Raw genomic sequence first — 16,682 nt, forward strand, 5'->3', positions numbered from 1 at the left:
GTACCCGAACTTATTCACCAGTAAGATTTTTGGGGATGAAAATCCCTAAGGGGGAGAATTGTAACAGCCCGATTTTGGGCTTAGTCAGAAAAGTGGTTCGACACCACCAATCCGAAGTCAGAGAAAGTATTTTATTATTATTTTAGAGTTATGGCATGTTTATATTAGTGCATGAAAACTTTGGTGAAGTAATTTTAGCATTTGTGAGCTTAATCACGAAAAAGGACTAAATTGCATGTAACGCCCCAAATTTTGGGCCTAAAAGAAATGGGCTTCGTGTATCGAAGGAATTGGAATTTAGTTGTGCAAGTGAATGACACAAATAAATGTCTGCTTCAGTGGTTAAGTGTTCTGGGAAGTGCCTGAGAAGTCTTGGGTTCAAGCCTTGGCTCCTGCAAAATTTTGGTTTTTAAGGGATGAACCATGACTCTGGCATGTAGGCTTTATAGATAATTGTGGATAATTTATGACACAAAAAGAGCCTGTGGTAGAGTGGCAAGGTGGCGTGTTCTGTAATTGTGAGGTTTAAAGTTCAAGTCTTGGGATGCGCAATGGAGTATTTATTTTGCTGTTTGAGCTGTGTAGGAGGTGGAGTTAGACTGAGACTCTGAGGTTGAATTGTTCATGAAAGTATGAATAGATTTTGAATGGGAGGTTGGAGTGATTTATGGAGTGTATCATGGAGAGATATTAGGAGAAAATCAAGGAGTGATTTATGGAGAGATTTAAGGAGGAAAATATGGGATTTTATGTGGGTTATTGTTATCTTGTGTTCAAAGAATTCGGTTCCCATTCTTTTCCCAAAAAAATTATAGATGATAGTTTTCCTCTGCTTTTCAGGTCTGCCATTTTGTTCTTTGTCGATTTTTGCTAAATGGTTCTTTGCGATTTCTTTTGGTTCCCTTTTTGTTCTGTTCTTTCCTATGGCAACATTTGCACCCTCCTCCTCCTTTGTTGATTTTTCATTGTCTTCTTTTGTTTCTGCCAACTGCCTGTTGAACTTTCTTTTTCTTTCTTCTTACAGTTTTGGATTTTCCTTATAAGCCATTCCTTCTTTAATCCTTGGTTTTCATTGTCGTAACTTGCCACCTTTGTTTTGGGTTTTTGCGTTATTGGTAAGTGATGCAACTGTGAAGTATTCTTTTCCTTTATGGATTTTTGGTGAATCGATCGACTGTTCTATTTGCGAGGTTAGCGTTGGAGTAGTGCGACTCTACTGTTACACGGTTGGTAGGAAAGTGGCTATATTTTGGTGGTGTTAAAGGAAAGTTTTTCTTTTTCTCTTGGATATGAAATGTGAATTGATGTTGGTATTGGGTCTTTACAGAATTGTCCGCGGCGAATTGTGGAGTAGTGAATTATCTTGTTCGGATATGCAGGTCTCAGAGTGCTCGATAGTGTTTTACAGCAAATCGCATCAAGTGTGTAATAGTATCGTATTTGATAATCGGTCAAAAGTCGAAAGAGTGTGTGAATCCACACACATTGATTTGACCATAGGTCGGTAAATGCCAAAATGCCGAAATACCAAAAAGCCGAAAAGTCGAAAGGAGGGGCTTAGAGCATGCGATCGCACACACGGTAAACCGAGCTCACGAAACGTGGGTGCACGGTAGAAAAGGCCGCCATGAATGAATTCATGGGCTTAGTCCATAATGGGCCGAATGGGCCCGATGGGCCCGTGGACCCGCTTGTGTAAATTTGACTGTTAGGTGAAAAATAGTGAGGCTTGTCATGTCGCACACATGGCATAGGCCATTCTGGGTCTCAATGGGCTGAAGTGGGTCGCGTGGGCCCAATGGGCTCGTCGGTCCTGCACGGATAAAATCCTCGATAAGTGACAAACTTTGTACTGGGCTGTGTAGTATGCATAGCCATAGCTAATCCTGGGCTAATTGGGTCGCACAAGCGTGTGGGCCCATTTGGGCCGAATAATGGGCCTTGGGCGCATTTTCACCAATAGGACTGTTAGGGTTGTAAAAGTCGCTCGGGGCGACTGTAAACCTTCGGATGGGCCGATAAGCATGTTTAGGCCAAACTGTTTAGATTACCGAAATATCCATGTAGGGTAAAATGACTGTTTTGCCCTTGTGGGTAAATGACTGACTTGGACTATGAATTTTACTGATTTGACTGTGATCGTATGACTGTGTTCTAACTGAATTGACGGTGATTGTACGACTGATATGCTTTTAATATATGTTTAAATGATTGTTACTGAGCATGGCCATTTTGCATACACATGAGATGATTGAGCATGACATACACGACATATTGCATGGGGTTGGGACATTGATACGGAGGAAGTTTTGATAGGATCGCACGGGTCGCATGAGATGACTGTGGATCTAATATTGATCTGTTAAGGTCGCACGGGTCGCATGAGACGACTGTGGTCCGATGAACGGCTTAATGTTGCTTAATCTGATTATGGCTCTGTGCCAACCTAAATATGGCTCTGTGCTATGTTGATTATGGCTTTGTGCAAACCATATTTACCAGTGGCTATGTGCCCATCGTATTTATCGATGACTCTATATCGATCATATTCACCCATGGCTGTGTGCTGATTATATTACCGTCGCTGATGGCTATGTGCTGAACTTATTACAGTTACCGATGGCTTTGTGCCAAATATAATACCGCTATTGAAGGCTTAAAGTCGTATATGTACTAGCAGTTTTGTTGCGATTTCAGTTAATGCTGCAACTGATGCTAACATTATAAGTGTAGAGATGGCGTGGGTGAGTTATTCCCCACAGGTAGTGCAGGGTTAGACGGAGGCAAGTGTAGGGTTGGATGGGATAGCATGCATCCATTCATTCACACATTCTGTTTTGTTACTGAGATGTGCTAGGCCCAATTGATTCTGTTATGGGCTGTGACCCAAATGATAATGTAGTGGGCTTTCGCCCACTTATGCTCTGAACTGGACAGTACTGTTACTATTAAAGGGCTCTGGCCCAGACTGTTTTTGTTTCTGTATATTGACTGTTACTCTGGTAAGGGGATTACACGTTGAGTTTTCGTAAACTCACCCTTTAACTGTACAGGTAGTCTCCAGTGTTAGGCAGATCGGTGCTGCGAGGGACTCGAAGATAACCACATGACTGCTCCTACTACTACGTTAAATTGCTTACTCGTATTTTTTATTTTTGATTTTTGGTTTTAAAAAGACCATTTGTGGGATTGACTTTTAATTGGGCTTTTGATTACTCACTTTAAACTGCTAGTCTAGAAAAATACGAGTTTTCAAACTAATTACTGCTTCCAAAAACATATGTTTTAAACTTCTTTAATTTAAATTAGCTTTCGCAACTGTAAGAGATTTTCAACGAAATTAATAATGTTTTTTAAAAGTGATTAACTTTCCTATGAACCACATTTTGAAATTAAATGAATACAAACTGAGACTTTACATAAGTTTTATATAGTAAGAAGGGTTTTTCAGTGAAATCGCGGTTTCAAAAAACACTTTAATGTGATACCGCTAGATTCGGCCATAACGTCTAGGTCGATTTGGGGTGTTACATCGCATAAAGTGCAAAAGTCATATTTAGATGGCTAAAAGTGTCAAATAGTCATGGAACATTAAATTAGCAGTCTTTATTGAGCAAATAGACTAATATTATATTAGTTGCTGGACATAGAGCCTTAAATTAAGGGATGGTCAAATGTTAGGTGACAAAAAGGATAAAATAATAATCATAAACCTAAAGCTAGCTATCATCTTTCTCAATACCCTCTCTTCACCACCGAAAATATCAGCCATTATAGAGTTCTTGGAGCTTCCAAATTTTAGCAACTTAAAACCTTGGTAAGTAAATGATTCTGGGGGCTTTTCTTGAATATTTTTGTACTTTTGAAGTCCTTGTAGCATGAGCTTTCTAACAAAGGGACTATTTTGCAAAATGGTTGAAAGTCTAGAGTTTTTCCATGATAGTAGACATGTTGATTTCTAAAATTTTACGAAAGAATATGAGTTATGGTTGTGAAATAAATAACTTTTATGAAGGAATTTTCATGGAAGCCCTAACTAGGGACCATTTTGCATAAGTTGAAAAATTAGATAGTAAATGTGAGAAATAATGGAAATTTTGGGTTGCTATAAAAGTAAAAGGGGTTCGACTAGGCTTAAGATATGAAAAAATTTGATAAAAATTGATTTTTGGATCTAAGGGTAAAATGGTCATTTTGCAAAAGTATAGGGGCAAAATGGTCATTTTTCCCAATTATAAATTTTTGAGTACCTAGATCATTAAAATGATTAAATTTGTGAATTTTTATCGTTTTAGATTAAGAGTTGCAAAATTTGGGCCTAGACCGGGGGAAAACAAAGTAAGTGGACTAAGCCGAACGAGTAGTCTACATTTTGTATACCAAGGTAAGCTGTATGTAAATAATGCAACTGTAATGTTATTATATGTGTTTAAATTGATATAGCATAAATTTCTTGTTTGTGGAAATGATTATGTATGATGAATATTGAGATAGAAGAACTCTCGTTCGAACCTTAGGAAATAAATTGGATATTCGTGCCATGACACTTGGGTCATTTGTGTGCTCGTCTAAGACATGTCTGGGACATGCATCGGCTACATTATAAAATCTAGTGTAAGACCATGTCTAGGACATAGCATTGGCTGAGAGCTAGTGTAAGACATGTCTGGGACATGCATCGGCTACAAAATGTGTCAGTGTAAGACCATGTCTGGGACATGGCATCTGCACGGATATGTGAGAGTCAGTGTAAGACCATGTCTGGGACATGGCATCGACTTGATGGATGAGCCTGTGTAAGACCATGTCTGGGACATGGCATTGGCATTATACTCTGTGTTTGAGGCTTAGTGAATATCCAATGGTATTTTAAATGGTTCAATGGTGAGAGTCATAGTTTAAGTTTAACGAGAAAAGTATAACCATGTTGTGAGTGGTACAGGTACCGATTTGAATGTATGAGATGTGAGCTTAGTATATGTTATGTGAATGGTATTGGATAGTGATGAGTAAGTTGTGTTTATACCTATTTTTGTATCATGAGCATGACGAAGATTGGTAAAGTTGTCACTATATTTATTTTTATGCAAGTTACTAAGATTTATGCTTACCCTATTTCTTTCCATATTCTTATAATGCCGCCTAATTAGTTCGTGGATCAACGGACGTCAGAGACATTGATCACACTATAAATCAAAGTACTTGGTATAATTAGATCTATTTATTTTGATTATGGCATGTATAGGACCCTGACTTTAGATTTTGTGTCTTTATTAATTGGCCAAATGTGTTGGTTTATTTTGGCATTTTGATTCATTTTGTATAAGACCACTGAAATGGTTTAAGTTGAAAGTTATTACATGAATACAAGAGGTTATTTCATGAATGGGTAATTTGTTGGTTGTTTTAGTAAATATGAAATGTGTAAATGCCTTAGATATGATTGTTGGATTTGGGAATCATATTTCGATGATCTTTAGCATGACGGGTGTTGTTATTTTGTGTTTCAGGGTGACAAAAGGCTTGGTAAATAGCCCTATGTTGTCCACACGGGTAAACACACGAGTGTGTGACTAGGCCATTGTGACACACGGCCAGCCCCATGGGTGTGTTGTCCGGCCGTGTGTCCCCTACACGTAAAAATTTCAAGTCAGTATGCATGGTAGTAAACATACGAGCAGAGACACGACTGTGTGTCTTAGCTACGTGAAGGACACGGCCTAACACACGGTGTGTGCCTTGGCTGTGTGACCCTTAAGAATTGCTGATGTCAAAAACAGAATGTCTAGGTTTTGCACACGGGCTAAGACATGAATGTGTCATGGCCGTGTGAGGAACACGAGCCATGGACATAGGCGTGTTCCAGGCCATTTGAAAACCCCTGTAGGTTCGAACTTGAAATCAATTCCACACGGGTAAAGGACACAGGTGTGTCCCTGTATGCTTAGGCCGTGTGAGCTACACGGGCCAACAGCACGACCATGTCGAATTGGTCACACGGGCGTGTTGCCCCTTCCACACGAGCGTGTGCCCCTGTGTCTCGTGCTATTTTTCAGAGTTCGTTGAATGACCCAAATTGGTCCCGAATGACTTTTAAATGAATGTTTGGAGTCTCTAGGCCGTATTGAAGAAGTTTAAACAAAGTTTTAAATTGTCCAGGTTTGATGATTCAGAAACGTAGGAATGCATGTGTTCAAGGTTGGTAACACCTCGTAAACCAGTCCCAGCGTAGGGCACGGGTGTAGGGTGTTACAAATTATATTATGAATAAATACATATAATTTTGGACCGTTTTAGGCTGAAATTTAGTTCGCCTCGATACTTCAAATTGCTTCTCGATTTTATGCTTCTAGTAGTGTCTGCCGAGCCATTTTTCGCCCTTTGTGCAAATCTGTCGAAAATAACCAAAATTTATCAAAAATAATTATGAAATTAACTAAAATTTAACATGTTCATATTTTAAGTGCAATTTAATTATTTTATAAAAATTAATTATTTTTCCATAAAAATTTAACCGATTTCGCATGAATTAAAGTTAAAAAGGGTATGAAAAAGTGTGTAAATTTTTTTGTTCCACTCGCTCTCGAGATAATCACGGGCCTGCTCACACAAGTTGACAGTCAGGACATAACTACTCGGGCTGCTCACGCAAGCTGACAGGTACCCCCAACACATGCCGAGCTACCCAGCCACCGGTTGGACGTACATGACTAGCACCCGAATTCACATAGTCACATATACACATAATCTCATGAGCTCACATCACATAGTTCCTAGTGACATGTCACTCGTATCCTAATCTATTCTTAAGGTTCAAACGAGATTTTCTCGATGTCACATATTCTTCGAACTCGTTCACAATGTCATGCTCATAGACTATAACGTCATTCATACACTTGTCATAACAATTAAACATAGAGATTCATACATTAATAAAACATTAAAACATGATATGACATTGCATTATTTACACATGAACTTACCTCGGTACCAAAATATGACTAATTATTCGATTTAGTCCACAACCTTGTTCTTTCCTCGGTTTAGGTCTAGACTCCGTTTTTCTTGATCTATAATAAAAAATTTCACTTATTTAATTATCAAATTGTTCAAAACAGTCCATAAATCATAATTTGGTAGAATTACGATTTTGCCCCTAAACTTTTATATATTTAGAAATTAGTCCCTAGGCTCGTAAAATGAAATGTACTCATTTTCTTTGTTACCCAAGCCTAGCCAAACTTATAATATGCTCATAACAACCCACATTTCTCATCAAATCGTACATCTCACTACTCTTTTATAAACTTTACAAATAAGTCATTTTTAGATGTTTTCATGAAAAACCACTTAGTAAAAGATGTTTATCATACATCAAACTTTCATATTCCTCCATTCAACATCAAAATACATGCAAGTCACACATGGATCAATTTTTAAACATGAACCCTAACTCAAAATAAGGTTAGAAATAGGTAGATCATGCTTCAAGGATCTTAGAAACATAAAGAACATTAAAAACGTGGCTAGGATATACTTAAAATCGAGATTGAAAGTTGCAGAAAAACCCTAGCTATAGCTCTTCTAATTTTCGGCACACACACTTGAAGAAGATGAGCAAATTTTGCTTCATTTTTCCTTTTCTATTCTTTTATTAACCAAATGACCAAAATGCCCTTCTATGCCTTTCTTTCAAATTTTCCTAACTATGTCCATTTTTGTCCATAAAAATAGAAATTAGGAAAATTGGTATTTAAGGACCTCTAATTAATAATCCATGGCAACTTCAAGCTTAAAGCTTCTAGAACTCACATTTTGCAACTTTTTCAATTTAGTCCTAAAAGTTAATTTGGACACTTATTCACAAAATTTCTTCATGAAATTTTCACACAAGTATGCAATCATCTCATAGACCTCATAATAATCATAAAATAATTATTTCTACTTCGAATTTGAGGTCTCAAAATCACTGTTCCGACTTGGCCATAATTCGGGATGTTACAATGGACGTCCCCCTACAAGGTTAACACAGTGATTCCAAATTTGTACACTCGAATGAGAAAGATGAAACTCAATTGGTATTGCTATTTTTTAAATTTTACGAGAAATAAGGTCAACATAAGTTTAAAGGTTGTCAAAAAATCTGGCCGAAAAAACTAGACTAGGATCAATTCCTAGGAAAGTTTGGAGGAGTCACAAATGGTCCTACTTAAATCCCAAATTCCTAGACAGAACTTCCTCTAATGTAATTTTTTGTAAAATAACAAAACTTTTAGAGAAGGAAGAATGAGGAAGACGAGAAGAATGATAGAAGCTATGTTTTTTGTTGTGTGAAATATGAGGAAGATAGTTTTCTATTTATACTTTAGCTGAAGGGAAAAGTAGTAAAACTAGAAGGGCAAAAAGGTAAAATTGGCATATACAATTTTCTAAAGTTAGTTCAAAAAATATATTTTTGTTACCTAGATTTTTCTTTATTTTTGAAAAATAATACAAAAATTTAATTCAAAAACATTAAAATACATGTTAACACAAATTAAGACAAATAATAACAATTGAACACATGTATTAGACCTTTAACCCAACTACTCACAAAGGAGTGAGATTATATTTAAATCTATTTCTTTAGCCTACACACAACCAACAACTTTATCAATCCAACAAATTAAAAAGCTGAAAATAACAAAACTTGTTAGACGTCCTTTCCCCTCAACTAATACGTCAATTTTGTGTTTACAATTTGTGCAAAGTTCACTCTCATCTCATATGTGACGATGCATCAGGTCCAGCTCTTAATTTAATTGCTATCAATTTTGTGGCCGTGGATATTTTGCAGTAAAAAAGTTACCGTCTGCACTGCTTTATATGAGATAAAATAAACCTTTCAACCCAGCCTATTATAAATAGGCTTGGGGGGAACACCATTTCATTGCAGCAAGCTAGATGGAGAAAATGGAGGAGAATAAAAGTAAACAAAACAATGTTAAAAGGCCCAAGGGAGGAATGATCGCCATGCCCTTCATTTTCTGTAAGCCTAATTTCGTTAGTTTTGTGTTTTATATTTATAATAATTTGGTAATTTGGTTTCTTTTTTAATATGATGCAGCAAACGAGGTGTGTGAGAAGTTGGCCGTGGTAGGATTTTATGCTAATATGATTAGCTACTTAACAACGCAGCTTCATATGCCGTTAACCAAAGCAGCCAACACTCTCACAAACTTCGGCGGAACTGCAAGCTTGACACCATTGCTTGGGGCTTTCGTCGCCGATGCATACGCCGGTCGTTTCTGGACTCTAACTGTTGCCTCCATCATATATCAAATAGTACTGAGCTGAGCTCTCTCCCATGGATTCATCGTCTTGTTGTTAATTATTAACAAGATTATCTTTCGTGTTAACTACTAATTTTATTGATTGAATCAGGCGATGACATCTTTAACGCTATCAGCAATCATTCCACAACTTAGACCACCGCCGTGTACAGGTGAGCAAGTGTGCCAACAAGCTACTTCAGGACAACTGGCACTCCTATACGGGTCTCTCTTACTGGGAGCCTTGGGATCGGGCGGGATACGGCCTTGCGTGGCTGCATTTGGAGCAGAGCAGTTCGATGAAACAGATCCAAAGCAACCAACCAAGACATGGAAATACTTCAACTGGTACTATTTTGTGATGGGGGCATCCATCCTAGCGGCTGTCACAGTGATTGTTTATATTCAAGATAACATCGGATGGGGATGGGGCCTTGGAATACCCACCATTTCTATGTTTCTCTCCATCATTGCATTCGTCCTTGGATACCCACTTTACAGACACATGGATCCGGTGGGGAGTCCATTTACCCGGTTGCTACAGGTCTCTGTGGCAGCTTTCAGGAAGAGGAATTTGACTATGGTTTCTGATCCAAACTTGCTGTACCAGAATGAAGAGCTTGACGCATCAATTTCTATCGACGGAAGGCTTGTCCACAGTAAACAAATGGCGTAAGCTTCCTCTTAATATCTAATCTCTGTTATATTCAATTCATTCATCTCTAATTATCAGACACTATATACTTGCATCAATTGATCCAATCACAAAATACACGAACTTGTCCAGAAACCGACAGTGGTACCATAACTTAGTCGTGGCATCAAAGCAAGTTGTTATAAAGTTCGTTTGTTTGTTTTATAGAGATATCCTATTTAAGCACATGCATATCATAACTGACGTGAAAATATATTTTACACTTTCAAATTCTCTTTTGATATTTTTATATGTAACTTTCCTAGCGATTTGGATTTACATGTTCACTTTTCGGAACCATTCCAAAATCCTTTTTCAATAAACAATTACAAATACATATATTCATCACTTCATCGTACAAAAAGGTCTGATATGAAAATTTTAATTTATCAAATTTAATTCTAATATTTTATAAAAATAAACTTTAAATTTTATTTTAAATTATGAACAATTTAATAATTTATATACAAACATTACGATTTATGTGTTACAAATTAATAAAAATCAATATTTGAAGTTTATGTAAATTAGAGTGACTAATTTTTCTTAATTTTTATAAAGTTGGGATATAAAACTTTGGATTTTATTTTATTTTATTTTATTTTTGTAAATGTGTGTGGTGGGGAGAGGAAAATTTCTTAAAAGGGATTTTGGAACCATTTAGAAAAGTGAATACATGTCCATCCATATTTGGGACAATAATAGGAAAAATATAAAAGAGTGAGATAAATGAAATGTTGAGGACAGTGGAAATCACCTTGAAAGATTTTATTGCTACCAACTTTTTATAAATTATTTTTATATCATTATAAGAAAAAGTATTATCTAAATGTTTTAAATTATTTTACCCTCGTACATATACTGTGGCTGTGGTTGTGGGTAATTATGCAAAAGAGAAGGCTCGTAATAACTGGGAGTAGGGGGCGCCACATCCACTACCTCAGTTCTTATCGCTAAACAAACACCATCCACGTACGGCTGCATTTTATTACAATGAAAACAAAAGCTCTTTTTAATGCCTGTATCGCATCGGAAACTATCAAACCCCACCATACAACCGGATGCCAGCACTTTTATTTTATTTTACTCATTATTAGTTAACCTGCAACTCGCTCTGGTAACCTAATGGGTTGCCCACAACCATAAATAAATTATCAGCCCTCTGGTTATGGTGACACTGGAATAAAATTTTGAAAACTCCAACAACTTGGTCTGAAATAATATTGCCAAATTGAGTACTAATCAATTAATTAATGTATATGGTGAGTGGTGGGTTGCAGATTTCTTGACAAGGCAGCCATTGTGACTGAAGAAGATAATGTAAAAGCTCCAAATCTATGGAGACTAAACAGTGTTCATCGAGTGGAGGAATTGAAATCTTTGATCCGAATGGGACCAATATGGGCATCAGGAATCCTCCTCATCACAGCCTATGCTCAGCAAGGCACATTCTCCCTCCAACAAGCCAAAACCATGGACAGGCACCTCACCAACTCCTTCCAAATCCCTGCTGGTTCCATGTCTGTCTTCACCATGCTAGCCATGCTCTCCACCATAGCCTTGTACGACCGCTTTTTAATCCGCATTGCCCGAAGGTTCACAGGGCTGGACCGCGGCATCACCTTCTTGCACCGGATGGGAATCGGGTTTTTGATCTCAGTATTAGCCACTCTCGTAGCAGGGTTCATAGAAGGGAAGCGTAAACAAGCAGCTGTGGCACATGGGCTTGAGGACAAGCCTCATTCTATCATCCCCATGTCAGTCTTTTCGCTCGTGCCTCAGTACGGTCTACATGGAATAGCTGAGGCTTTCATGTCAATTGGACGCTTGGAGTTCTTTTATGATCAATCACCAGAAAGCATGAGGAGCAGCGCTACTGCTTTGTTCTGGACTGCAATTTCAGTTGGGAATTATGTGAGTACGTTGCTGGTCTCTTTAGTGCACAAATATAGTGCTAAACCTGACGGATCAAATTGGCTCCCAGATAACAATTTAAACAAGGGGAAATTGGAGTTGTTTTACTGGTTGATCACCGGCTTGCAAGTGGTTAATCTTCTTTACTATATCTGTTGTGCCAAGCTCTATACTTATAAGCCCATTCAAACCCCTACCAAAGACGCTGAATCTGAAGAAGCTGCAAGCAAGGTTTGATTATTTTGGATTCCCAGGTTCTAGTCCTAGCAATGACTGTATCAAAATAAAAATAAAAATAAGGTTGAAATTTAGTAAACTATCTCTTTTTCTTTTTTTTTTTTTTAATTATGGTTTACCAAGTCCAATCACTTCTTCTTCTTTATTTATTTATTTATCTTGGGAGCTCAACACTTGTTAGTCAACCAGATCCTTTAATATATCGATAGACGAGCAGCCAAGCAAAGGCAAGACAAACAAGGATATACTTAGCCAGCAAAACAAGAATATACTCATTCGAGGTTCAAAGTCTTATATTTCTTTGTTCTTAAAATTCAAATTTAGTTTGTATTAATTATGAAAATCGATGGTAGAAGGGACGTGATCCGTTAAGTTTTCAACATAACCAATGACGATAATTGCTCAAGGGAGTTACCAGCTGTATTTGGGCCGAATTTATTGTAACCCATCCATCCCCATCAAACAGACGATTAAAAAAGCAACGAGTAACGACAGGGAAGCAAAAGGACCACAAATGTGTTGGAATTTTCCAAAGTGTGTTTTTTTTTTCCTTCTCCCATAAAAGTCGAAATCCAAGTGGCGGACCGTGTTTGTAGTGTGACCACTAAATATCCCCCACAACACTTTGTCATGTTTAGACAACAGAAAGAAAATAAATGAATCCGAGACACGTAAAACACTAGTCCAATTTACCTTTTCTTGATGAAAATTCAAAATGTTGGACGGTTTCAAAGCGAATTGGGAATCCTAAAGAACAAAAATTAAAGATAGTTATGATATAAGCCATGGATGAAGGTGCAGATAATGGTTTTAATCATTCTCAAACCAAGATGTCCATGACAACTAAAACGCCTCTGTCGGCTATAGCGAAGGCGTTTGAGGAGCTGTCGGGATTCTTGGGATCTCAGACTAAGGATCAAAAACTCCGGTTGGATAATTTCTGTGAAGCATGTTCTCTGGTTTCTGTTCTTTTTAGCTGCCTCGGCCTCGCCTTCAAATTCGCCGAGATGGAGTACGTCGCCAAGGTTCATTGCCTTTACATTGCTAGAAACTGGAATCATGTTTCTTTAGGCTGTCAGGAATTGCATTGAGAAACCTTATTATATGTATAATTGATGCCAATCAATCAATGTAAACTTAAAAAATGCAGATAGCGTATAGACAGATTTTCTGATGTTGTTAACATCCATATACAATACAGCATTTCGTCAAGGCCTATTTTCTTTTGGTTTGCATTTGTTTTTATACAAATTCTCAATGCCGTGATGTAATGAAATGATTAATGCTTTGATAAGGTACATGATCTTGTGGAAGCATCCAAGACGTATGCCACTTTAGAAAATGTACTTGATCGTGATGTTGCTAATGACACGGTGAAAAAACCAGGAAGCCATTCGCGTAATCTGCGGCGAGTTAGACAGGGTCTTGACCTCATCCGGGCTTTATTTGAAGAATTTCTGTCAACCGAGTATGTTTCGTCCTTCCATCTTTTCTTTTTCTCTTGATTTTAAGAGAAATTTATAGTATTTACAAGTTATGTAACGTGTGATATGCCTGTGACCCTTTTTTACTATGGCAAAGTTCTAAAAATGACACCTGAAACCGAGATTAGGAGACTAAAGGCAGAGGCTTTAGACCATAATCAACATGGGATTAGCTGAAAATTTTGTTTTCCTCTGTTTCCTTGATAAAATACACACTAGAATGCACATATGGAATGTAACTCTCCTTTTTCATGTCACCATTTTATGCTTCAACTTCCTTATTATTATTTATTTGGTTCCAAATTGTAGTGATTACTATTTGAAGGATGCAGCTTCAACAGCTTATTCTCAAGTGTGTGCACCATACCACACATGGGCAGTCAGGACTGCGGTTTCTGCTGGAATGTATACTCTTCCAACAAGGGAAGAACTTTTACAGAAGCTCAATGAAACAGGTGAGTTTCTATATGTTGAGGAGAGAGCAACATAGCATATGGAATGGATGCTTAATATCTTTCGCAAAATAACTTTGATCATCATCATGTATTCTCTTCTTTTCCTTGTACTTTTTAATCTTTATATATTTATATATATATCTATATATATATATATATGTGTGTGTATGCAGATCATACAGCAGAGAAGAAAATGAGAAGGTACATCGAAGCATCGCGCCCAGTAATAGCATACATTGATAAGCTTTATAGTTCTAGGAAGATCGCCTTGGACTGGTGACTAATATTATCAACTGGGCAGAGTGTCAGAGAAGAATATCCATGGATATTTTATTCAACCAGCAACATATACTACTTTATTATAATTAATATATATACATAAATTTGTTCTACAATATGTTATTTTGCTCTAGCTAGTTGCTATTTTGCATCTTAGATTTTGTGCAGCAACAAAACAACAGTCTATGACATATACTATATTATTAATTAGTTTCACTTTTTTAATTGTGTGTACTCATATAAGAAATCAAAAGAAAACTCAGATATTGTTTCCAGATAAACAACTCCGCATTCCAAATATTATTAATTAATTAGCTATGTTCAAAGAATTACTATAGGATCGCACGTAGCACTTAACAGCAACAATAGCTATGTTGATTGCAGAAAAAAAAAACTGTTCTTTGCCTTTTTAGATTTGTCTCTGCAGGTTTTCTTTATTATGGATATTATTATAAGAAAAAAGCATAAAATTTAGTTTTTTTATTTTCTAGAGGGTGGAAAAGGTGAAGGTCCGCACTCAAGTGTAAGCAGAGGTCTCTGTGCTGAGAGTTTAGGAGTTGGTTAAAAAGCCCATAAACTACTTTTAAAACATTTGGAAACATCATTTCTCTAAGTTTTAAAGTTAGTTTATTTGTTGACGGGGAACTTATATAAAGTGACAAGGGGTTTTAGCGAATTAACGTAACTATGTGGCACAGTATAGGGCAATATAATTTTGAATTAAAAATCCTAACTGTTTGATTCTCATGTAATGGAGCAACCACCATATATGGAGGAGAACTTGAACGAGTTCATCACCTCCTCGAAATTCGCTGCCACTATGGAAACGAAACACGACACGAAGGGAAACAACAAAACTTGGCATCCAATATATCGTGGTGTTCGGAAGCGACGATGGGGCAAATGACTGTCGAAGATCAAAGAGCCTCGAAAGCGATGCATTTAGTAGTAGCTTTGTCGAAGAAAATTCAAGTATCATCAGACAACAATGCACACGGGGGTGACGATTTCTGGAGTGAAATAGAATTGCCAGAATTGATGAATAATGACAGTTGCCAATGGAATTCTTGTGGGTGGGTGTTTGTCGGCGATTCATCGTGGCTTGATGGAGAAACCCAAACACAACAACACTTCCTAGCATGTCTCTAATGTGTACGGGTCCTCGTTGCCTTATAAAAACAAAAAAGGTAAGTGCTAAGTTAATGATGTGGCGTAGTAAAGGGACATGTGGTTACTTAAGTTATACGTCATGGAGCTAGAATTTTAATTTGGTAAATCGTGCGGCCTTAGGCGATTTCTTAAGTACAAATCCACCTAAGTTAGCCTTACTTTCAAAAAATGATAATTCTTGTAGAAATTCTTTAAGTCACCAAAACAAAAGCAAAGGAACTCAAAACGAAAAAGCAATGAAAGAACAAAAAATACCACAATAAAGTAACGCATACAAGGTATTTGAGTAAATGCTCTCAATATTATTCAATTACTATGAAGGATCACAACTGGGTATCCTAGGATGATTACAAATGAGGGGGAAGACATCTATTTCAAGTTGAACACCCTCTAAAACAACGGTACATATTGAGTTATATCGACGATCAAAATTAGGGTCTATCTACAATTTAGATTCTTAAAAGATTGACTTAATCCTTTAAGATTACAAAATAAAATCTTTTAAGATATTACAAATTCTAATATAAGTTTCCATATTTACCATGGCAACCCTCATTTCTCTTTGTGCTTTATTGGGCCACCAATGCTTTAAGTAGATGAGCTTCTCTACATGTTCCATGAATCAGGTCAATTCAAGTGGATCGAATGAGCTCCATTTCATCAATTGACCTCCATGGGACTTTCTGCACGTATTCATCCGAGCTTTTACCCATAGCCCGAGACATTCTCCCCGACCTATTCTCATAATGTCCTTGCTGCATCCTCGAAATGACACTGGTTTGGATAGCCTTAGAACTTTCTCGATGCCTTGACTGAATCTTAATTAGCCTCTTTGTCAAGTAGTCCCACCCTTCGGAACATTTTCCTCGACTTTCATCGTCTCCTTACTCGAACCGTCTTGCCCCATAGTACATCTCATTTGCAAGATCCCGCCGCTCTTACTTGCCAACATTGTGACTTGCCTCAGTCGAGATCCACTTGATTTGCACAAATAGGCTTTGGGACACCCACATTGAGCATTGGGTTAACCTTAAGTATTCCCCCCAACTCTTGTTTGTAAGCCCCTCAGCTCACCCATTTCAAAACTCTAAAGGGCCCATATGTCTTTACCAAACCAATAGTAAGTCATAATGAGAAA

General features: G+C 37.2%; 2 protein-coding genes across 2 annotated transcripts; both read left to right on the top strand.

The window, feature by feature from the left end:
* Nucleotides 1-8,882: 8,882 nt before the first annotated feature.
* LOC108470848 (protein NRT1/ PTR FAMILY 3.1-like) lies at nucleotides 8,883-12,235 on the top strand. The gene is made up of 4 exons (XM_017772343.2): nucleotides 8,883-9,028; nucleotides 9,107-9,324; nucleotides 9,424-9,983; nucleotides 11,286-12,235. The coding sequence occupies exons 1-4, from the start codon at nucleotides 8,944-8,946 to the stop codon at nucleotides 12,154-12,156; spliced, it is 1,734 nt and encodes a 577-aa protein (XP_017627832.1). The 5' UTR covers nucleotides 8,883-8,943; the 3' UTR covers nucleotides 12,157-12,235.
* A 547-nt stretch (nucleotides 12,236-12,782) lies between these two features.
* Nucleotides 12,783-14,658, top strand: LOC108472982 (ACD11 homolog protein). Its single transcript, XM_017774549.2, has 4 exons — nucleotides 12,783-13,181; nucleotides 13,452-13,624; nucleotides 13,950-14,095; nucleotides 14,269-14,658. The coding sequence occupies exons 1-4, from the start codon at nucleotides 12,942-12,944 to the stop codon at nucleotides 14,373-14,375; spliced, it is 666 nt and encodes a 221-aa protein (XP_017630038.1). The 5' UTR covers nucleotides 12,783-12,941; the 3' UTR covers nucleotides 14,376-14,658.
* Nucleotides 14,659-16,682: the final 2,024 nt, after the last annotated feature.

This window comes from Gossypium arboreum, chromosome 3 (assembly GCF_025698485.1).
Source record: "Gossypium arboreum isolate Shixiya-1 chromosome 3, ASM2569848v2, whole genome shotgun sequence".
NCBI classification, from domain to species: Eukaryota; Viridiplantae; Streptophyta; class Magnoliopsida; order Malvales; family Malvaceae; genus Gossypium; species Gossypium arboreum.